General features: G+C 42.6%; 1 protein-coding gene across 1 annotated transcript; it reads left to right on the forward strand.

Annotated features, from left to right (window-relative positions):
- The first annotated feature begins 273 nt into the window (after positions 1-273).
- SMIM28 (small integral membrane protein 28) lies at positions 274-24,883 on the forward strand. Its single transcript, XM_053282895.1, has 3 exons — positions 274-428; positions 13,023-13,234; positions 24,500-24,883. Exons 2-3 carry the CDS (start codon positions 13,124-13,126, stop codon positions 24,881-24,883), a joined length of 495 nt encoding a protein of 164 aa, XP_053138870.1. The 5' UTR covers positions 274-428; positions 13,023-13,123.
- The last annotated feature ends 65 nt before the right edge of the window (positions 24,884-24,948 follow it).

Consider the following 24,948-nt stretch of genomic DNA (forward strand, 5'->3'; position numbering starts at 1 on the left):
TCTTGAGAAAGCCCCTCACAAAATTCTGTTAGTGAAAAAGGAACATTGGCTTACCATGAAGGGTTCTTTTTCCCTGTGTTCGGAGCTCATTAGATAGGGTTGTGAACTGAGCATGCTCGAGACAGAACTGGATTGTGTGATGTAATTTCCTGCTGTAAGCCGCCTCCCAACCCCAGTTCTGGGGCTGATGTGAAGAGTGATAAATGTCAAGTGGAGAGAGCTGATCCGAGTTGGAAGCATCTGCATTAACGAAAGAACTAGAATACATGGTAAGAAACAGGCAGCAGAGAATCGAGAACAAGAAGTGGAAGAGTAAACGGGAAGACAGGAGAGCCTAGCATCTGTAACTCTGAGAGCAGTCTCCCCCATCAAAAAGCGGCAAACTGAATGTTTGTAGGAATATTCATTCCCATGGAAACAACACAAAGGTAGGTTATACATCCGGGCGAAGCTGATGAGCTCCGAACACAGGGAAAAAGAACCCTTCACGGTAAGCCAGTGTTCCTTCCCCCCCTGTGTTGGAACTCATTAGATAGGGACTTGCCCAAGTGGAGAGGAGTAGATAGGGAGGGAAGGATGTATTAGACCACCTGTTGGAGGACCGTGTGACCGAAGGCAGCCTGGGGAGTAGAAAAGGAGGAAATCTTGTATTGGTGAATGAAAGGTGTAATCAAAGACCAAGCACTTTGTTGCCCAGAGTGGGCGGATGAAAAGAAACAAAGAGGGAGTCTGACTTGCAAAGGTCTTTGGTGCGTCGAATGTAGATGCTCAGTGCTCTATGAACTTCCGACTTATGCCAGAGTTTTTCCCTGGGATGGGAAGGGGAAGGGCAAAAGGAAGGCAGGACAACATCCTGAGACCTATGGAAGGTAGTGTTGACCTTAGGGAGGAAGGTAGGGTCAAGCTTAAGGTTAACGGAGTCAGTTTGGAAAGTACAGAGTTCTCTACGTACGAATAGGGTGCCTAGTTCAGACACCCTGCGGACCGACGTAATGGCCATGAGGAAAAGGACTTTGAAGGTTAAGGTCTTCAGGGGGAATGGAAGAAAGGGGTTCAAAGGGAGATCTGGTTAGAGCGTTTAGAACCTTGTTAAGGTTCCATGAGGGAAAACGTTGGAGAGGAGGGGGTGCTACGTTGGTGGCCCCTCTGAGGAACCTAGAGATATAGCAATAGCAATAGCAATAGCATTTACATTTATATACCACTCTATAGCAGGTGAAGGGAAGATGAACCCACGTCAGTGAAGGAAATGTCTAGTACAGATGTGAGTCCTGAAGCTTGTCATCTCAAGGTATTAGGTCAGAGATGTAGGTCCAAGCCAGCCTGTAGGAAGGCGAGAACTTCTGGAATGCCAGTGGAAAACGAGTCTTTGCAATTGGCGCATGACCAGCACAGGAAGGCTGCCAAAGTAGCTTGGTAGACCCTGTTGGTGGACTCTCTAAAAGAGTGCAGGATGGTATTTTGGACAGGCTTGGAATAGCCCTAGGCAGCTAACCTTGAGTGCTCAATTTCCAGATGAAGAGTTGTAACCATCCGGGGTCAGGATGGAGCAGAGGGCCTTGGTGAAGGAGGTCCATATGAGTGGGTAGGCGCCAGGGGGTGCTTACTGATAGATCAAGTAAGTCGGGAAACCATGGTCTGAAAGGCCAATGTGGTGCGATGAAAATCATTTCTGCTTGTTCCTGAACTAGCTTCCTGAGTACCTTGGTGATTATGGCATGGGGGAAGAGGTGTACAGGAGAGCCTTTGGCCATGAGAAGTCAGGGCATCTGTTGCTTCCGCCTGAGGGGAATGGAATGGAACTTCGTGAAGAAGCGAGGAAGGAGATGGTTGGAGGGGGATGTGAAGAGATCTATTAGGGGATGGCCGAAGATTTGAATGATTTGCAGGAAAACGGTGGGATGGAGAGAACACTCTGCTGGGTCAAGGAATCTTCAACTGAGCCAATCTGCTTGTGTTTTTTCCTCTCCCTAGAGGTGTTCTGCAGTTATGGATATCAGATTGGTCTCCGCCCATTGGAATAGGAGGTTGGATTCCCACATCAGCGATCTGGACCGTGTGCCACCCTGTCGATTGATGTGTGCTTTGGTGGTGACATTGTCCATTCTGAATAGAACATGCTTCCCTTGAAGGAGATGTTGAAACTGAATGAGCATAGGCAGACTGCTCAAAGTTCCAGCCAATTTAAGGATCTTTTTGCTTCCATGGGAGACCAATGGGCCTGTGCTAGGTAGCCCAGGCAGTGGGCTACCCAGCCGTGGAGGCTGGCATCTGTGGTCATCACAAGTTGGAGAGGTTCAGACAGTGGGAGGCCTCTGAGGAGAGCCAGGGACATCCACCACTGTAGGGACCGTCTGACTGCCAGAAGCATGGGAATCAAGTGGTGGGTTGAGGACATGATCATGTCTTGAAAGGCTAGGAGCAGCCATTGAAGAGGGCAAGAGTGCCACCTGTCCCATGGAGTACAGTCCAGACACGCTATCATGGAGCCCAGGGCCTTGGAGAGTTCCATGACATCCAGCGAGCACCTGTGGAGAAGGGAGTACAAATGGGTGGTGATCTTTTCCATTCGTTCTGGAGGTGGCAAGAGAAAGCTCTGAGATGTGTCGAAGAGGGCCCCCCAGGTGAACAAGTGAGTGAGAGGGGATGAGGTGGCTCTTTTCTGTGTTCACCATGAACCCGTGGTCCTGGAGACATTGAAGTGTTGTGCGGACATCCTCCTGGGCTTGACATACGGAGGGAGATCTGATGAGGAGATCATTGAGATACAGATGGATGTGTACCCCCTGCAGGTGGAGGCGGGCAATGACCACTACCATGACTTTTGTGAAGACACAGGGGCCAGAGGAGAGCCTGAACGGGAGAGCGAGGTATTGGAAATGTTGATCGCCATATAAAAAATGGAAGAAGTCTCTGTGTTCTGGTTGGATGGGGTCCTGAAGATAAGCTTCGCAGAGGTCTACAGATGCAAGGTAATCCCCTGGACATATGGTCTCCTTGATTGTGTGGAGGGATTCTATTCTGAACTTTTTCTTTCGGATGAACCAGTTGAGAAATTTCAAATCAAGAACTGCCCTACAAGAGCCGTCCTTTTTGGCACAAGGAAGAGGATAGAGTACATGCCTTGAAATCTTTGCATAGTTGGAACACGTTCTATTGCTTGAATTTGGAGGAGATGGTGAACTGCTTGGATCATCTGAAGATGTTTTGGTTGGATTGTTGGAGCATGGTGAGGGTAGAAAACATTGAGGGGGCGGAATAACAGAGGAGGTTGAGGGTGTAGCCATCGGAAACCATGTCGATGATCCAGTTGTCGGTGGACATGGACATCCAGATCATGGCGAATTCTAACAACCTGCCGCCCATGGGGATCGAGTCATTGCTAATGTGGCAGAGGAGAAGGGTCTGTTGTTGTATCCTCTGGAGTTGCCCCTGAAGCGCTGGTGCCATTGTGGCCTGCTGAAACCTCTGGAGTTTGTGGGTCAGAAGTCTTGGAACTGCATGGAGGGCTGATTGTGGAATTGTCTGTTGGGGTTGAAAGGAATGAGTTGGGGCTCGAAAGAATCTGTAAGAGTCCCTGTGATTGGCGGGCATGGCTTTCTTTTTGTCTCTAGTTTCAACTAGAATAAGGTCCAATGCCAGACCGAAACAGTTAGAGCCAGAGAAAGGAACTGACTTCAAGGCAATCTTAGACTTGGAGTCCATATTCCAACTCTTGAGCCACGGTGATCTGCATACCGCTACTCCAGCAGCCATAGCTCTGGAAGAATGTTGAATATAGTATTATATAACTTGCCAGGAATCAGTAAAAGAAAAGTAAATCTTTGGAGGTCCAATTAGCTGAATTATAAAGAAAAAAGGTAGTTGAGAATAGATAAATTTGAATAGCCAATAATGAGACCAGCTCTCCTCCCACCCTTGCACAATCTAGATAGTGAGAAGAGGAGATAGAGTGCCAATTTAAAGAAGCAGCAGCAGCAGCAGCAGCAGCAGCAAAAGGTAGTCAAAAAAACGCTATCTAGAGAAGAGCTCTCTCCAAGAACGTGTCAGCTCGAGTAAGACAGAACTGGAACTGGGGTTAAGAGGCGGCTTACAGCAGGAAATTACATCACATGATCCAGTTCTGTCTCGAGCATGCTCAGTACACAACCCTATCTGATGAGTTCCAGCACAGGGGAAAAATAAGCATGCAAATAGTTGAAGTCAGTGGTACAGGAGAACTCTATGGGCAAAGCAGAACTGTTAGTTTGGCTAAAGGTTTTCATAGTGAGGGGTCATGCAATGGTCAAGTTGCATCCTATTTCATGAACTCTTGCCACTAATGATGTTTAAAAATCACATTAACTAAATCCACATATAATGCAATTCCGAGGGAAAGTGACATACATGGAGAGAATAGTAAACAAACAGAAACAGACCTTAAAAGGATTAGATAAATGGCAGGAATTAACAAAACAAGATTCAACCTGGAAAAATGCAAGCTAATACATTTAGGATGAAATAATCCAGGACTCATCTGAGCAACTGAAGGACAAGGGCTCAAGAATATAATTTTTGCTGATAAAAGGGATCTAGTGACGCTACAGGCTTGCTTACTGATAATAGAAATGTTCAAGACACTTGTTTTTGCACCAACTCTATCTGGAATTTGCCTAGAGACTCAGTGAGCAATATGTATAAAATGCACCCACATCCTATGAAGCTTCACATGACTTTGCTTTACTTTTCCCCAACAAAAGCTAATTTCTATGTTGAAAAGAAATGTGCATATTAATTTAAATAGAACTTAGTCTGAATATTAAACACTATGCAGGCAATCTACATATACTTTGTATAGATCCACAAAAGTAATGTACAGAAAACATACATATGAGAAGACTTTTGTCTGTCTAGGTAGTTGAAATTCTCAAGCAGGCTTTCATACTCTTCTCATTTCTATTCTCGGGTACCTGTAATATACAATTACTAGTGGGCCCGGGCACAGAGCATCTGTGCCTCTAGTTGGGCTCTGCCCGGGCCCACCACCGCTGCCCGTGGCTCCGGCCGGGCCTGCCACCGCCTCGCCCGGCTTCCCCCGCCACCTCCTCGCCTCGCCTGGCCAGGCCCGGCGCCTCGGCTCCTCAGCCTGTCCCCGTCGCTGCCAGGCCGGGCCCACCAGCGGCCATGGCCGCTGCCACTGTTCTCCTGGGTGTGCCACCAGGACCAATCAGGCGCCCCTGCAGCCCAGCCAATCAGCTGGGCTGCCGGGACGCATTTTTCCTGGGCACACCCAGGAGAATTATATACAATTATTTTCCATTTATATTTTCTGATCAAATTTTTGTGTCCAGTGCAGCTGGCTCTGCGATAATTCAAAAAGCAAAAACCTTATTTTTAAAAAAGATAATCATTGCTCACAGTGTAATGGCTATACTTAAACCCTGGTTTGTACAAAAGCAACATGAGCAGAAGGAATTATTATTATTAGAAATAGTGACCTGTCCTCTTTTGCCATAAACCATGCTACACATTTGTTTAAAAAATTATTCAATTAAGTATTCTTGTCACGCAGACACATCGAATCCAGAATGTGATACAATCATTACAGAGAGGAGAGCTGGTCTTGTGGTAGCAAGCATGATTTGTCCCCATAGCTAAGCAGGGTCTGCCCTGGTTGCATATGAATGGGAGACGTGATGTGTGAGCACTGCAAGATATTCCCCTCAGGGGATGAAGCCGCTCTGGGAAGAGCAGAAGGTTTCAAGTTCCCTCCCTGGCTTCTCCAAGATAAGGCTGAGAGAGATTCCTGCCTGCAACCTTGGAGAAGCTGCTGCCAGTCTGTGAAGAAAATACTGAGCTAGATAGACCAATGGTCTGACTCAGTATATGGCAGTTTCCTATGTTCCTATGTTACCAACTTTAGCCTTGCCCTGTAGGGTGCAGAGTTATCAATGTTACCTACCTGTGCCAGAGTTGTTGTTGTTGTTAAGCCGATAATAAAAAGATTGAGTTGTCATCTACTGCTTATACAGAGCTTCCCAGCTTGTTTTTGCTCTGTCAAATTTAATCTAAAATGCAGTTTCTTAAAGGAAAGTCATTAAACAATATTACTTCACTTTAGTTGTGCAAGAGCCAAGCTGCAATATCAATTTCGAGCTCCTTACAGGAACACAAATCATCAGCCAGCTAGTTAAGATGAGCTGTGCAACACAGCTGTAATTAGAATGGTAGCAATCATGACTTGTCCCCTTAGCTAAGCAGGGTCCGCCTGGTTACATATTAATGGGAGACTTGATGTGTGAGCACTGTAAGATATTCCCCTCAGGGGATGAAGCCACTCTGGGAAGAGCAGAAGGTTCCAAGTTCCCTCCCTGGCATCTCCAAGATAGGGCTGAGAGAGATTCCTGCCTGCAACCTTGGAGAAGCTGCTACCAGTCTGTGAAGACAATACTGAGCTATATGGACCTTTGGTCTCACTCAGTATAGGGCAGCTTCCTATGTTCCTAATGAACAAAAAGCAGAATAAATGGTGATCTGGCAGTCTAATTACTAGTATGCTTTGGACTGGCTGTACCTGCAACTGTACCAACGCAAGATAAATCCATGACTAATTCAGTGATGGTCTGGCCTTTCCTGCATGGTGCAGTTCGTTTCTTATTCACTTCTTTTCTCTGTCCTCTGGTCCGAGCATTTATTTATCTATCAGATTTTTATGCAGCCCCAAATTTCCATCTCTGGGTAGCTTTTAACAACATGTAACAAATTAACACACAAAAGTAAAAACCTTAAAACAGATAAAAGCCACAATTAAATTAAAAAGCTTGGGTGAAAAGTTAAGTCTTTAAGGACTTTTTAAAAGGTTGTCAGAGATGGGGAGACTCTCATCTCAACAGGGAGTGCATTCCAGAGTCTCTGGGCAGCAACAGAGAAGGTTCATCCCTGGGTGTGTAGCCACCAGACGGGCTGTAGCAACTGCAGATGGACCTCTCTCAGTGATCTCAATGGGCGGGGAGACTCATAGTGAAGAAAACATTATCTTAAATACCCAGGCCTAAGCTGTTTAGAGCTTTATAGGTCATAACCAGCACCTTGTATTTTACCTGGAAACTTATAGGCAGCCAGTGTAGCTCTTTTAATATAGGAGTGATATGGTCTCTTCAAGATGACCCAGAAACCAACCTAGATTCTGCATTCTGTACCAACTGCAATTTCTGGACTATGTACAAAGGCAGCATCACATAGAGCATATTGGAGTAATCAAGTCTACAGGTTACCAGCATATTTACCACCATTCTGAGGTTGTTATTCTCAAACCGCAGCTTGCATATCGACGGAAGCTTAAAGAAAGCACCTCTGGCCATCGCCTCAACCTGGGATACCAAAGCACTCTCAGATCGTGCACCTCTTCCTTCTGAGGAAGTGTGGCCCTATCCACAACTGGCAGATTAAAATCATCTCCAGAGTTCTGACCAGTGTTCCCTCTAACAGGGACTCCCAGATGTTCTTGACTACAGCTCCCAGAATCCCAGGCTGCAATGGCTTTTGCTTGAGGATTCTGGGAGTTGTAGTCAACAACATCTGGGAATCCCTGCTAGAGGGAACACTGGTTCTGACCCCGCACAAAAAGTACCTCCTTATCTGGATTCAGCCTCAGGTTTTTATCCCGATTACTGCCCCCAGGCAGGAATTTAGGGAGGTTATGCCTTCTCTTTCTCCATATCAGCATCATCAGGAGATTTCAGATCTCTTGATGATCTCTCCCAGCAGTTTCATGTAGATGTTCAAAAGCACTGGAAACAGTATGGAGCCATACAAAAGTTCATATTTAAAAGGACGACAGTCTCCAAGCGAAATCATCTGGAATCTGCCCGAATCACCATAAAGCAGTGCCTCCCACCCTCAACCCTCTCAGACGGTCCAGAAGGATACCATGGTTGATAGTATTGAAAGCCACCAAGAGATCCAAACAGACCAACAGAGTCATGCTCCCATTTGTCAGTTCCCATTTGGAGATCATCCATCAGGCCGACCAAGCCAGTCTCTACCCCTTAGCTCATCCAAAAGCCAGTTTGAAATGAGTCTAAATAATAACTTTCCTCCAAGACTGCCTGGAGCTAGGAGGCCACCAACCTCTCCATTACCTTGCCCAGCCACGCATAGCTGTCAATGGAGAGGAGCCTGTCCGATTGTGTCAGCAGCATAGCACTGGAAATAATTAGACCATTTGTGCTCTATGAGGGCAGCCAGGGCTATGGGAACATCTGAATCATAGACTAGTGTACAGGACAGAGTGGGGATTTTTGACCAGAAAGAAAAGGCCAAATCAACTACTTCAAGATCTTGGAATACTGACAAGCATGTAGTACAAAGCACAGTGGCTGAACATCCATGCTATGAGCCAGGAACTTATTGAAAATTTTCAGGAAAGTTTTCTGCCTTGGTCTATAGGATGCCCTATTCATATGATAGAAGTAGTTGGTCTTAATGCTTCTTGCTTGCTTCAAGGGGTCTGCAATGGGACCAACTTGGCTGTTTGCTTCCTCTAAACAATCTGGCTTAGAAAAGGCCTTCTGTAGTAACAAATGCACTGAATCTCCAGCCACAGCTGGAGTACCTGGGCTAAATTATCACTATGAAGAGAAGTCATGCCCAAGTGACAGTAAGAGAGGCAGTGACATCCCCCATCAGTAGTGGCTCCTGCTGACAAGATCTGCAAGAACTCAGGGCATTTTAGCACTTGGTTCAGGAGTTTCAATCTCTAGCACCTAAACTGGAGGAGTAACCCAGCATGAGCAGTTGCAACTCCATTAGAAGTTTGACCATTTCTTTTCAATTTCTGTTCTTAGAAGGGGGGGGGGTGGTCGGGTCCTTACTAGAGCCAAGGATTGCACACCCTTCCCATTCCTCTGCAATGGGGCTTCCCTAGAAGTGTGTGATGCAAGAGAATGTGGAAAGGCAGACAAGGGATGGCGCCATGGCAGAAACTGAACCAGCAGACTGGCTGGCAGCAAGCACAGCAAATAGAGAAGTCCCAATGATGGAAAAGGCGGGTGGGGGCCACAAAACATTACCTTTGCAGCTTGATATAATGCTGAGAAGTGCAGAGTGCACAACTCAGCAGCAAATTAATTATTTATTATGATATATTTACTTATGGCTTTTATATTAAATTGCAAATTACCTACCGAAGGTCATGGGGAAAAAGCAGAGGGCCCACCTCTGTGGCTGATGAGTAGAGAAAAATAAGCCCCTGGCAGAAAGTCATAAAGCTGACCAAAGAAACATTTCTGTTTCTCAGGATTGAGAACACACATAGTGGCCAAATATATGGCCTACCATTACACTCTGGTTTCATTCCAGTGATTTAAGAACAATGTAAAATGCTGATAGCTTTCTCAACTTGAAACATTCTCCTTAATTTGCAAAGACATGTCTGGGTGAAGGATTCAGTAGGAAGAAGTTGGATGTGTGGTAACAGTTTAAAAGTACTACTTTTAAAAGATGGTTATTTAATGTACATACTGAAGGGCTAATCACTGTGAAAAACAGCAAGAAGAGTCCTTTTCCATCTGGACATCCTTGAGCATGTGGCGAAAAGAACGTACGCTAACAATCCATGGGTCCCAGACACACAGATGCCTAGAATATGGGTCAACACAGTCAAAGCCCTCATGCCTTTTAATCCAGTACTAAAATAGTGTGATTATATGCAATCTGGAAATGTAAACAATCAGAGGGGCCTCAGAAGCCTTTCAACACACATTTCCTTTGATGGCTAACATTAAATTCACTCATCTTTTAAATAAAGCTCCCTAGCATTTTAAAATTATAATGACAAAAGATGTTTACCTTAACCATATTGTAGAATAGCTGAGTGTCTTCCGTGAGAAAGGAATTGGTTTGCTTCCCCGCTTTTTCTATTACCAATTAACACATTATTTTTGTCATAACTTGATAGCGGAAAAAACAACACTAGTCAGTTACTGCATGGTATGAGCACTTGCAAGCCTCTGTAAACAAATGCAGAAGTTCAAGAAATGTATGCAATTTACATTTAAATACATGTAAGGTTCTAAAACAGGCACAGCCAAACTGCATAACCTGTGAATCTCCGGTCTGGAGCAAGGTAGAATTTTTTTTAATTAGCATGCTGCCTTTACTCCAAGGAGCTCAGGGCAGCATATGTGAATCTCCACCCTACCCACATTTTCTCTTTACAATCACCCTGTTCAGGATGTTGGGAGTGCAGAGCCACAGGCATGCTTACATCAGGAGGTGTGGCCAGTGGTGCAATCTCACTCCCCATAATGTGTTCACATGGGTGTGTGGGTGTGTCTCAATAATCTGCACAGGACTTTTGTTTCAAGTTCACTCAATGAGTTTCATGACTGGGTGCAGATCTGAATTATTATTATTAATTCAATTTCTATACTGCCCTTCCAAAAATGGCTCAGGGTGGTTTAAACAGAGAAATAAAAAATAAATAAGATGGATCCCTGTCCCCAAAGGGCTCACAATCTAAAAAGAAACACAAGACAGACACCAGCAACAGTCCCTGGAGGTACTGTGGTGGGGGTGGAGAGGGACAGTTACTCTCCCCCTGCTAAATAAAGAGAATCACCATGTTCAAAGGTGCCTCTTTGTCAAGTTAGCAGGGGTTCTAGAAAGGAATCTAGAAAGTGTTCCAGACAGTGATTATAGCTGCTTAACTACAGTCACAGTTGCAGGATATCCAGACAGAGAACAACACTTCCCATCTTTTTTCATGCTGATTAGCCCTTCAATACATTACATAACCATCTTTTTAAAAGTAGTACTTTTAAACTGTCCTGAAAATGGCAGTGTGCAATATTGCAGAAATATGAGTGGCTGTGTGGAAATATTAAGTGTGAGCTGGAGGTGTGGCTACCTGCCTGGGCCTGGGGTACCTGCAGAATTCTACAATACCTGCGGAATTGAAGGGAATCTATCTGCCCGCCACACCCCTCAGTTCTGCACCTGGGCACTTTTCTGCAGTTCTCTTTTCTAGATGTCCACTTTTGGTCACCTAGATAGATTGATGGTGTTTTCCCTTTTGATTGTCTTATTTCACACTTTTATTCAAAAAACAAATCTTGACATGGCTGAAAGCCACAAGACATATATAGTCCCCACCACCATCTCTCTTAAAATAGTGTGTTTGCAATCATGTCCCTCATTTGCGATGTGCCTCTGAGAGATCTGTCTCTATCACAGTGTTTCTTAACCTTTTTTCAAGAAAAACATACTTACATTTAAAAAAACTGAGACACACTGCCCAAACATAGACATGCCCCTTTTTTCCTGCAGTGGCAAAGGTGCTGCACAATGTTTGTTTGTTTTCATGTCCTTCTCCCTCCAGCCTCGCATCCTTCCTGGTATATAAGGGAGAGAGTCAACTATAAAAGAGGGAGTTTTGGAGCCAACTCAGAGCGAGTCAGCATGGTACACGGGCCAGTTCCCATAGCACACTAGTGTGCTGAGACACACCAGTTGGGAAATGCTGCTCTGTTAGATAGTTCCTGCAGTCACTGTAATATGTAACACAACAATCCCATTATCATGTCATTTTCTGACAAGTTTTGAGTTTTAATGTGTGCTCAGTTGTTCCATGACTAAGGACTCCCCTGCTAAATCACTCAGCCATACGCTTATGTAGCCTTTAAGATGAAGTTGTGAAATAATTATCTAAAAAGAGACCAGCCCGAGCAAGCCTGTCTTCTCTCCCCTTCCTCCCCCTGCCAACAAAATCACATGATATTGCCCCGCTATTTCTTTGCAGGCTATCTGCTACTCCTTTCCAGCATTCCACTGTGTCCTAAGCCTCTCAAGTATACACTTCTCCATCTATCTATAGCAGAAAACTCACCGACTCTTCAACCTCACAACAAGAACATTATCATCTATCATCCATTACATCTTGACCAGTATTGCAGTGTTGTGAAACTGGTCACTGCTAAACCATCCCACAAAGCGTAAAAGCTAGTTGAGACACATTTTGACAGATTTGTCTAGAGGAGCTCTTAAGGAATCTGAGTACATTCAACATTCTCAGCTACTCACGAACCTCAGGCTCAGAGCAAGGGAGGAAACTGAATTTGAATGCCTTTTGATGACATTTCATTTTTATGTTAAGACACTGGTTTTTGTTCAAATAAAGCATTCTAGTAGGAAGAGTCATTCCTACCTTTTAAAAGGACTATTGCTATTTTAAAAAGGACAATAAGTTGATTACATTTTTTAAAAATTACCCACCCTGCATACTGATCTCTAATACATATATTTGGTGTGCTGGGTTTGAGAGCTGTTTTTTTAAAAATATATATATATAATTACACTAACTGATTTTATATAATGACACTAACTAATGATGCTTATCCTAAAAAGCAGTAAATAAGGGCAGAATTAAGCACATCCGATTTGATGTTGCCATTATCGAAAGCAATCATATATTCTCAGTGGCCAAAGCCTTTTCTGGCAGCAACCTCTCTACGGATTTATCATTAACATCTACATTCTAATACTCCTAAATAATTCAGCACGGCTTTCAGCCTTATGCCCTTGCGCCTTGCCTGGCTACCCAGTAACCGCATTTGCTGTTTACATTCCCAGTGAAAACATGAAATGTGGTTGATCCCCCCACCCCTTTTTTCTAGAGGCGCAATCTCTCCCGTTAAGTATAGATGCCCCCTTCCCCCACTCCACCCCAAATTATTTATTAGATCTCTAAATTTAGAAAATTATCTACCTACCCAGAGTTAGGACCATGTGGCCTCAGATTCTCATGCAAATTCCCCTTTAATAATCCTAATGCAGGCAACCCTCCAATCAGAAGGCTGTCCCAGCCCCGATACCTGATGCCAGCTTTTCTGATAATGTAGGCCACTGAAGCAAATCCAGAGAGATTGAGTTGGAAGACAGAGTAGCATCTGAGACTCATTTGGTCGGTGCACTACCTTTTCCTTCTTTCTGATCGCTCAACAGGAAATAATTTTAAAATGGTTTATAGCTGAATTTCCTTGCAGGGCCAAGTGTAAGAAGAAGGATCACTACTCATATAAGAACAGAAAAACCAAAGCCCTGAACAGAGGGAAAGAAACAAGAACAGAGGCACATCCATGAAAGCATGAGGTGGCTTTTAGACAGCAGCTGGAAGAAATTTGGACATGCTGACAGAGGAAACTATGACTGGTTAACCAGTGAACCAGGTGTACCGTTGCTGGAAACACAGCTACAGGTTTGTAACACATGACTACTCTTTGTGCCCCATTTGGTGGCATTTCAGTACTTGAAAAGTCTTTATTTTTAGGAAATAATGTGGAAGTCTAAGTGAGCATTTAGATGGAATTGTGACTATGGAGCATCACAGCAGGAAGGTTAACTTTAAGAAAAATCAGTGCACTTCCTTTGTTTTTTCCTTGGTCATAGCTCTATTTGACAATTGGAGGAAAATATAAATTCTGTTTAAAATTGATACGGCAATAAATATAGATTTTTTTTCCTCCTTTCATCTGTACATAAATTGTTCAAAATACAACTTTTTCCTTCTTTCCCTCTCTCTGGATCTCTGCAAACTCTTCCACATATGTTAGAGTAAGTGATATCCAGCACTGAACTAATGTTCTCTAAGCTGTACAAATTACTTCACAGAGTTCTGGGAAGCAATGGGGAGGGTTGGAAGTGTCTGTCCTGTTTTTATGACTTTGCCTGAGGAGACGTTTATAAGCAGAGGGTGCTTATAATTTACTTTAGTGGTAAATTTGGTCCTCGTGAATGAATATTCTTTGATTATATTCCACCCAGAAATGTAAGTTTGGGCGGGGTATAAATTTAATAAATAAATAAATAACATTAAGTTCAGAAAACAGTTCACAGTCTCCTAAACAAGGAACTAATCATACTAAATTAAAAAATGAATCAGGTAAAATGAGGTGTCATTTAGCAGTATGTGGGTAATACATTCCAAATTAAGTTAAGCATCCCATTTGCAACAATAGATATTAGATGTCAAACTGATTGCTGTTGTATCACCTCAGGCATGTTCTTCAATGAAGCATGCATGTATGCTTATGTGTGAAATTTTCTCATCACACATGCATGTCTTTCTCATCACTTGAATATTTTCAATATCTGCTGATACTCAGACTGAACTGTCCTCACTGAAGAATTACCATTGAAAAGTATATGTTCTTCTGATAAACTTTTTATTTTTAATTTTTGCAGAAATGTATAAAAGAAAACAAAATTATAAAATACAAGAGGTAAAACTCAGCTCAGGAACAAATAAATAAAACAACTCAGGATCAAAGTATATGTTTGAATGGACACTGAGCAATATGGAAGTTCTGTTTGTGTTGATAGATTTAAGATAGTGTCACACATATGCACATCATTGCTAGATGCTACAGTCAACAAGTTATGAATCTGCATGTGTGACCAGACTGATAAATTTTTTACAGACTTTCCAATATCACATCAAATAACCCCTTATTAGATAAATACAACTCGTTCTTGCTCTTGATTAAAACAACTTGCATTTTATGCATCACTCCCACGGTTGACAATTAATTCCAAGTAAACTAACCTCCCCATCACCATCTGTGGGTCACCCAAGCAGCTTTTCAGTGGAAGAAAATTACCTCTGCCTTTCCAGTCTCATAAGAACAGTCATATATGAATTTATATGAGATCTTACAACATCATACTACCACAGGCGTAGGGATCAATACACAATGCAATACTGCTACTGCCTTACTACTGCTACTACAGATATATATTTAGCACTTAAAGTGCCCCTTACTCATTTGTTAGCATTTCTAGAAAGATAAAGTTTTCTTAGCATTAGCGTGTGAAGCAAAAGGATACATTTTAATATTAAAAGTACATAAAATTAGGATCTTGTGCCTGCTGACTAATTATGGAACCAAGCAAACCAGCTTCACCTACAAAAATTACCTGAATCTCATTTGATGCCTTTTCCTCATTCTTCTGCCATCCAAAATGCTTAGCTGGAGGAGTCGGACTGACTACACTATAAAACTTTAAGTTCATTCTAGGGGAGGACACCATCACACATTAAAACCACACATTAATTTTTACGATAACTGAAAGCAGTTTGAGAGATGCACTGGTTCCCATGATTTACATCCATATTTCTTTTGTCTTAATGTCACCTTTGGTCAAACATGTGTGTGACCTGTTGGCCATGGTCAACTTTTTGTAGGTCAAACGGCCGACATATGTTCCAAAATCTGTTTATCAGAGGGCTAAAATATAGTATAAAGAGTACCCACATGCAGAAGCAGCGATACTTCCTTCAAAAACTTTGAACTCTAAAAAAAGATTGTTTGCCAATCTCCAGTCTATCAGATGCAATATTTTAAATAAACCTGACTATGGTACAGGTTTCTTTATGAACAAAGCACTGGATAGTCAAATACATCCAACTTCTCTTATTGGAAATCTATGCTGCTAATGCTTCCACTGCTCCGGTGTCTGGAAATATTGATTCATTACTCCTTTCCCTGATGAGACATAAAAAACCAGAGGATAGATGGCACACTTAAGAGTCATTTGGAATGTATCCATTTTATGATTATACCATTAGACAACAAATGGTATGTCAGAGAAAAGTCAAAACTTTCCTTTCTTTTTCCTATTCCTTTTATATCATAAAGCAGGTATTTTAACACATTAGCCTGCTTGATTTCATAATAAAGAGGGGTGGGTAGGTTGTACAGTACTTAATATATCGAATATTTGTAGATGGAGGGTTTTTTGTTTTAATATTAGCATCAAGTGAAGATGCAGTTAAGGGACCAAACAATGTCACTCTTCTAAAGAGCCTTTTAAACCTCCCTTTCCCTTACTTGTCACACTTTCCCCATTTTAAACAGAGGCCACACCCTTCTTTGTCACAATATTGCTACTTCTACTGCCTGTTTGGTGCATATTCAACTTTATGGATGGTTCCTAACTTACATTATGATTAATGTTACTATTATATTCCTCCATGGCTATTATTTGCCAACAAGACAACTTAAAGTGAATGTGTTTTTACTCTATTATCTTTGATTTTTAAAAAACGTAGTTCATAAATATATACGATTTTATCTATTAGCCCCTGGTGGCGCAGTGGTAAAACTGCCGCCCTGTAACCAGAAGGTTACAAGTTCAATCCTGACCAGGGGCTCAAGGTTGACTCAGCCTTCCATCCTTCCGAGGTCGGTAAAATGAGTACCCAGAATGTTGGGGGGCAATATGCTAAATCATTGTAAACTGCTTAGAGAGCTCCGGCTAGAGAGCGGTATATAAATGTAAGTGCTATTGCTATTGCTATTGCTATTGCTATTATCTAATATGCACTAGTACCAGTCTTTTTGACATGTCTGTTCCTAGCAAACTGTGGGGATGTTAACATTATCTTGGTCTGATGATATGAACCTATACAGAAGCATCCATTTCGCATGTCATAGTACTTTCCTTGAATATATGACACAATATTGCGCAATAATATATGCAAAAGAAATAATCTACAGACTGCTTCCATGTAGGATAAAGTGTGTACACCAGGGGTTCTCAAACGTTTTGATAGTGTGACTCTAAAAAATAATATGCAAAGCTATGTGAGCCCACCCGCCACGTTTAAAGCTACAGGTCAACATCCTTACTAATGATATGTAGACCAGAAACATATTGCTGAGGGTTGAGGAATGTCCTTCCAGTCTAGCAGTACTCACAGGGCTCAGGCAAGTTCTGAAAAATATTTGCACTCTTGCACAAGAGTGCCCACATTTTGGAAGCATGTCAGATCAGTGTAGGGGCTAGTGCTTCATAGCGCGCACACAGTTTGTTAGTCAGGCTGCCAACCACTGATTTGATTAGGTAGAGATAAATAAAGCACATTTAGCTTTTAAATGAGGATGAGCTTGCTTGCTCCTATCACTAGGTATTTGTTCGATATAGCAGCAACTGCTGAAAACTCCCATTCACACCAGTAGGAATCAAACAAAGGGAGTCAGTATTTTCATGGATTTCTCGCTTAATTATATAAATCAAAATTTATATGTTTATATGTTTATATGTTTATATGTTTATATGTTTTTATATATATATATATATATATATATATATATATATATATATATATATATATAAAACAAATAAATAATTCAAGAAAATAAAATACACTGTTGAGAATGTAAAGTGAAGAGCAGCTCTGACTTCTCCAAGGCATAAGGAGGCGGACGGGGGGCAGGTGCTGAAACCCACCTGGATCCTCTGCTGCTCACAGACCCAAGCAGCACAGCAATGGCACTTCTTTGGCCACTCATTAGATGTGCTCTAGTGCATGTCTCCTGAGAGGGAACTCTCACCTGGCAAAGAAGTACCATTGCTGTGCCTGCCCTTAGCTTTATGAGCCGAGCGGGAGTCGTTGGATTCTGTCTCCATCTGCCTCCCATCATCCCTGACTGGTTCCACATCTTGGACATGTTGGGTAAGGTCCCTGCCCTCCTGATAGCTTCCAACTGAGATGTTTGAGATCCCCAGTTTCTTGTTTGTTTCTTGTTTTAGAATCCTTGGTATACACTATGGAATAGCTCATCATATGCAAGTTACACTCATGTGTATTTCACTACCTGTATACACAAAGTTGTGCCTAGTTTCCTATCATATGTCAATGTAGCAAAATAGATATGTTTGCATTCATCCTATTGTGTGCATATACATTTGTTTTACTGTATTGCACAGGATATTGGCCTTATTGATGGTAATCAATTGTTTATTAATGTATAATAATATTTATATTATACGTATGTATAATATAATATAATGTATAATAATATATTATATTATAATGTATATAGTATTTGAGTTTTAATGGTAAAACTCAAATTAATTTTAATGGAGTGCACACACAATAAGCACAATACAGAAGAATGCGCACAGACACAGGGTTCCTATATCTATGGGAATATAGAGCTATGCAAGTACTTCATCACTGGGCGGGAGGTTGTGGACTAAGAGTGTTTGGCTGCCAGATATGTCTTTTAGGAGAATCAGTAATGTCCTTTAAGCCAACCATCCCTCTTTCCCCATCTGTACAAACCCATCTATAGTCAGCCCTACACTGGCCTTTCCCATACTCTCTGTTCTTCAAACTATCATTATCTTTTAGGTTCTTCCTCAAAACCCATTTCTTCAGAAAACACTTATCTGAGCTTGTGGCAATTGGCTAGTAAACACTGTCAATCGAGAGGAATGTAAGCTTAAGAACATCCTCTGGAGAGAATTCCTAAGGGAGGGGCTTTGGAATGGAATGAACAGGTGGCTATAAAATCTTGTTGGGAGTTAACTGACAGATTCAGATAGGGATGGTTAGGGCTAGAGATAGGATCTCTGGTTAGCGTCTCCAGAACAGGACTGCATGGATGTGCCAAAACATGATTTGGCATCTGAATCGCTGGCACAATCCCGTTAAAAACGAGGGCTTCCACAGACCCTTTAACAAGGAGGAGAGCAGGTCCATCACTCACTGCCACTTCCATAATCCCAGCACTCATCCTAGATAACTTCATACTCTGGTGGGGTGTCTCCCAGCTGCCCCTGTGTGTGATGCCGCCATGCTCATGGCCTTCACGCATGCACAGTGGCCATTTTTGTAGTCAGTTTGGTTGCTGACCATGCAAATGGCCATCACACATAAATGGACACGATGTGCATGCCAGCATCATATGCACGGGCAGTTGGGAAATGCCTTGTTGGCATGTGAGGAAATCTGGGAGGAACACTGGGATTATGGAAGGGCGACAAGTGGGAGGAGCAGCAGGTATGGACCTGATCTTCTTGTTAAAGGGGCCATGGAAGCACTCATTTTAAAAGGGATTGTGGCAATTCAACACATCCCTACAGGACTGAGGGTTGAGCTGGGAGACTGGTGGGTAGGTTTTACACATCAGGTATGGCCTCTGTAGAGTAAGGTTGCCTATCAAAGGTAAATGCTGGGAGTCTATGGTTGATTACAAAGGATACAAAGTATAGCCAGGGAATCCCAGTAAAGGGGTTGAAAATCTAAAGAGGCTTGTCATTTCTAAACAGTCACCTCAGTAATTTGAAAGTGAAGCCTTTGTTGAAGTATTGACACAATCTCATAAGTATCTGAGTTTGAATACAAGTTTGAATATTTAATTTTGAAATATAAGAGGTGGTGTACAGACTTGCCAGTTCTAAGGCAGTGTTCCCTCTAAGGCGTGTGCATGTACAGGCGTTCACAAGTTTTTTGATGTCCACTCGGTTAATTTTAGATCCCGCTCAGGTTGAATCAAGAAGACCCCATTCTGAATGCACATGTGTGCACACTGCCTTGATACTGCCACCCAGAACAAAACCCATTCCGCACATACGATAGGAAAAAATAGAGAGAACACTGTGGTTGTTACTTTGTCTCTGAAACCATTACGAGTTTGACCCTACATGGTAATGAATAAGAACCCACTGAAGCTATTGTACAAGAAGAATAAAGTTGTTTTCTTTGGTTTTGAACTTTAAAACAGTTTCAACTGTGTCTATTTACTTCTCCACAAGTTACCACTTCGATGCAATACCAAGTTAGAAACACAAATTAGGATTTAATTTGGTCTTATTTTGGTTAATCCTGCATCACCAAAATATGGCCCTGAAGGTCACAACCCTCGGGGACATATTTTGGTGATGCACAGTGGGTTTCAGAGCAAAGGGGAGATCAGTACAAATCATTGCTCCTTGCATTCAAGCGACAGCACAGGAGTAATCTAGAATGTGCACCACTACTGCATGAGTTCATTGCTAGTCCAGATGCTGGCCATTGTTTCATAAAATTCATTAACAACAATGAATGGATGTCAATGCAATATTAGGCAAGCCTGGCAATTTCAAAGTAAAAATTAATGCTTTTCAGGCAATTATCCCTAGGAAGTCTCCCTTGTCCCCGCCAATCAGGTATTTCAGTTCGACTACGTGTCTACTTGAAAAACATTTGAGATAAAACATGGGAAATTAATATGGTGGGTTTCTTAAAAATGAAATATATATAGGTCAAATAACTTGCCAAATCAGTTCACAATATATTCAGGGTAATCTGCTGTTCAGAAAGATCTGGACAGTAAATATTCTGATAGATAAAATTTATGCAAATGAGGAAAATTTGCATTTCCCATGTCAACATCATCAGGAGAAGGCATAACCTCCCTAATTGCCTGCCTGGAGGTAGAAATGGCCTGCATGAGGGATAAAAAACTGAGGCCGTATCCAGATAAGACGGAGGTACTTATTGTTCGGGGTCGGAACTTGGGAGACGGTTTTGATCTGCCAGTTCTAGATGGGGTCACACTCCCCAAGAAAGAACAGGTATGCAGTCTGGGGGTGCTTCTGGATCCGAACTTCTCCCTGGTGTCCCAGGTTGAGACAATTGCCAGAGGTGCTTTTTATAAGCTTTGGCTAATACACCAGCTGTGTCCGTTTCTTGAGATGAATGTCTTCAAAACGGTGGTACATCTGCTGGTAACCTCTAGGCTGGATTATTGCAATGTGCTCTATGTGGGGCTGTCTTGGTACGTAGTCCAGAAACTACAGTTGGTTCATGTGGCAGCCAGGTTGGTCTCTGGGTCATCTAGAAAAGACGACCATATTACTCCTGTGTTGAAAGAACTACACTGGCTGCCGATATGTTTCCTGGCAAAATACAAGATCCTGGTTATTACCTATAAAACCCTAAACAGCTTAGGCCCTGAGTATTTAAGAGCACGTCTTCTTCACCATGAGCCCCAACGCCTGTTAAGATTATCTGGAGAGGCTCGTCTGCGGTTGCCGAACTTGTTTAGCAGCTACTTGGGGACGGGCCTTCTATGTTGCTGGCCCTGGACTTCGGGATGAGCTCCCTGTTGAAATAAGAGCCTCCCCATCTCTGGCAACTTTTAAAAAGGCACAGAAGTCACATTTATTTTAAAAAGCACAGAAGACACCCAGGCTTTTAATTAGGCTTATGATTTTGAATTTTTGATGTTGGTTTTAATGATTTTAATGTTAATGTTTTTAATGCTTAAATGATTTTAATTGTTTGATTTTAATTGTTAATTGATTTTAATTATGTTTGTTTTGATGTAAACCACCCTGATCCATTTTTGGAAGGGCAGTATATATCAATCAATTAATCAATCAATCAATCAATCAATCAAACACACAAAGGTCTGGTGGAAGGGCTGTACCTGATGGAGCAACCATCCCACCGGAAGAATATTTTGAAAGAATTTCTGATATGGCAGCTTCTATTTAACATTGTGAGTTTGGTTTTGGGAATAGGAAAAATTCTGTTTAAACAAAAAACATTATTTTTAAAAATCACTTGTGTCAAGAGCCCCTTCCCAAAGTATTAATGATCCAAACTCCACCTACCTAACCACCAACCGCCAACTCTGCTCAGCTCAGCAAAGCTCACCAGCTAGTTTTTCAAAATCATGGTCCTCTTAAAGGAAAGCTAAAGAGAAAAGGCTGTAGTTCAGTAATGGAGCACATTTCCCAGACTCGGTCCCTGGCCCCTCTAGGTAAGGCTGGAAACGGCTTCTGTCTGAAACCCCTGAGAGTCACTGCCAGTCAGTTTAGACAGTACTGAGCTAGTGGAGCAATGATCTGACTCAGTAGAAGGCAGCTTCATATGTTTTTCAAGATGAAATCATTCAAGGATCATAATGATCTCACCCCTTCCACATCTTTGAACCTTTTAGAAGTTCCTTAAGCTCTTAAGAATAATAGGGTGCTTAAAATGGGTAACTTTAAATGGGGGCACTGTCACTGTACGTTACCCCTCACCCTTGTAAGCATCCAGCCACAGGGGCAAACTACATGTTACTTGGTGATTCAAGATGGATCTACTGATATCATACATCTTCTTCTTTGCTTAGAAGCAGCTGTGTGGGAAGCCCATTTGGAGTAGGTTTTCCATGGTGCTGGAAAAAGGGTCCTGCCCTCCCACCCACACAGTTTTCCTGATCTAAATAATCTACTCAAAGCTGCTACTAACCACAGGAGATGGGGTGGATCTAGGTACCAATGTTGTGCTAGTTCTCTCCTTCCTCCATATAGCTAATAGCAGGTTTAGGGGTGATTTAAGTGCAGCAGAAGGGTTCAATCTCCCCTCTTCCAACACCATGGCCACCATCCTAATGCTTTTAAGCAAAGACAGAGATCTATGAATGGCTGTCCTACATCACACATAACTTACAGGCCACAATCACAGTGGTTAAGAGAGGAGAGTTTCCCCCATGCCAGGTTCAATTAAGCATCTTTTTAATCAGAAAAATAAGTCTCAAAATGTGGGCACAACCTCACAAGCACACACACCAAACATAGCCACCTCCCTTCTTCACATACACACATGCAGAACCAGGCAGTCCTCCTTTCAAACAACAGCCTTGTTATAGACAGATATAACAGGCTGAAGCAGTCCCTGCCCCACCTCCTTTGAGGGCTGACCAGGGGCATATCTAGGGTGGGGCAGGCAGGGCACGTGCCCCGGGTGCCACTTGAAGGGGGCGCCATTTTTTAAATTGAAATTTTTTTTAAAAAAGGCTGCTGAAAACAAAATGGCCACCGTGCATGCTCAAATGGCCATGCCAGGCCTTGCAGAGGCCAACTGAGCATGAGCGGTGGCCATTTTGTTTTCAGCAGCAATTAAAAAAAAAAATTAAAAATGGCCACCGCACATGCTCAAATGGTCCCTGTGAGGCCCTCAGCCCAGGACGGCCTGCAGCGGTGAATTAAGAGGCCAATGGGGGGAGAGGGAACCTTTGCAGACCCTCCCCCCATGGCCTTTAGGAAGTCCCCCAAAGGGGCTACAGGTAAACAAAAAAAATTAATTTAATATAATATGTCAGTGTACACATATTCAATTTGGCACTATGTACAGAGAATCAGGGCTCGTGAATACTGAGCTGAAGCTTATGAGTTAGGATTGTATTCATTTGCTCTTACTTTGCTTCTTGTGATAAGTGAGTTAAATGTGATGTCTTAATCATATTAAAGGTTAACGAGCTTGACTTGTATTTTTCAGCTGATATTATGGTAAAATTATCTGAAAGATGGGTGTCAGATGTTTGGACAGGGGGCACAATTTCAGTGCTTGCCCTAGGCGCTATTTTCCATAGATACGCCTCTGGGGCTGACAACTACTGCTGCTCCCTTTCAGCCAATCTTAATCAAGGAAAGGAGTAAAGGGTTGCCGGGGGGGTGGATTTGGAGAAATGTTGGGGATTTGGAGACTGTGCACATGCCAGGTAGCACTGCCATCACTTGTTTCAATGATTAGACATGCTAATCATGTCTAGACACACCTAACACTAGACATGCACCCCTTGCCCAATTGTCTCTCATTACCAATTGCCTGAGCTAAAGAAAAATCTGCCAAACCACCAACGCTTCTAAACGTGTTTACTTAAGTAAATGCTTCAAAAATAATTGTTTTTATTCAGCTTATACATTTCTGATTCTAAGAAATAATAGACACAACTACATGTTACATCAAATGCATAGTTTGTATGTGTGTATGTGCATTTTTCAGTTAAGGTGCAGCTGTGGAGGAGGTGAATGGCAACTGTGGTGTGTGGGGAGGAAAGCATTTAACCCTTTCCCTTTGTGCCATAATTTTGACAATAACCACCCCCTGAAGCTGCTATTGGCCCCAGAAGAGAAGTTCTTATTGGTTCCAATGGAAGCTTCCCACCACACCTAATGGCAACTGTGCGGGACAGTTTTTATTGGAATCACAGTACAAGGGTAAAGAGTTATAAATGGCTTACTTGTTTGGTGGCTATGAGCCACCTCCAGCCTCAGCGGCAGGATGCCTCTAAATACCAGTTGCGGGGGAACAACAGCAGAAGAGAGAGCATGCCCTCACCCCTTGCTTATGTGCTTCTCAGAGGCATCTGGTGGGCCACTGTGTGAAACAGGATGCTGGAATAGATATGCCTTGGGCCTGATCCAGCAGGGCTATTCTTATGTCATGGACCTAATCCCCCACACTTTGCTCAGTGTTTAAGCTAGAGAGAGAGAGAGAGAGAGAGAGAGAGAGAGAGAGAGAGAGAGAGAGAGAGAGAGAGAGAACTATATTTTTAATGTATCATAGTTGGGTCCTTCTATTTATATAGGCACTTAGGTGGGTTGTGGAGTTTTTGTTGATTACAAGGAAATCAACAATTCTCCATTCAATTACTTGAAGTTAAAGCTCGAACCATGTTATCAAAGCAGGCTGGAAATGACCCTGTTTGGTAGTTCTCATTTGAGAATTCCAAACACTAGTAGGCATAGCTGGAGAGGCACTCAGCAAAGAACACACATTTTACAACAGAATGATACTGCATATGGACAAAAGATGTGTGCAAGTGTCACTCAAGTTGCTGATTAAAAAAAAAGAGAGTTCTGGTCAAATTTTCCAAATGTTTCATACATTTTTCCCTCTTGGTTGCAATTACAGAGTCAGCATAAAATAAGCTCAACGAAAGAAGATATAGAGCCATTCTTATGCATCATCCTGCCAGCTACCATGATGCTCTTCCTGGCATTCCTGCTGCTCTTTCTCTACAGACGCTGCCAGCGTCGGAATCCTCAGGCTCAAATCTTCAGCATTGACCTCCAAGAGTCCCTTCCTGAGCATGAAGTGACTGACTTCCTCTCAGTGCTGCCCTGGAGCAGCGAGCAAAACTTTCACTACTCCACTCTTCTCCCTGAAACTGCCTTTCTCACGGTATGCTTGCCTCCATCCTATGAGGAGGCCACTATGAAAGCTTCTATGGAAGAGGACCACATCCAGCTCTTTCAAGATCCAGTGCCTCCTTATGAAGAGACCAAACAACAGTGAATCCATGGAAACACCTTTGGTTCAGGGTCTCACCCTATTATGGGTTTAATATAAGACAATTTCAA

Source organism: Hemicordylus capensis, chromosome 1, assembly GCF_027244095.1.
Source record: "Hemicordylus capensis ecotype Gifberg chromosome 1, rHemCap1.1.pri, whole genome shotgun sequence".
Taxonomy (NCBI): Eukaryota; Metazoa; Chordata; class Lepidosauria; order Squamata; family Cordylidae; genus Hemicordylus; species Hemicordylus capensis.

Coding starts and splice junctions, on each gene's coding strand:
- SMIM28 (XM_053282895.1), top strand. CDS start 13,124: ATGAGGTGGCTTTTAGACAGCAGCTGGAAGAAATTTGGACATGCTGAC. Junction 13,235..24,499: donor TGCTGGAAACACAGCTACAG/GTTTGTAACACA, acceptor TTGCAATTACAG/AGTCAGCATAAAATAAGCTC.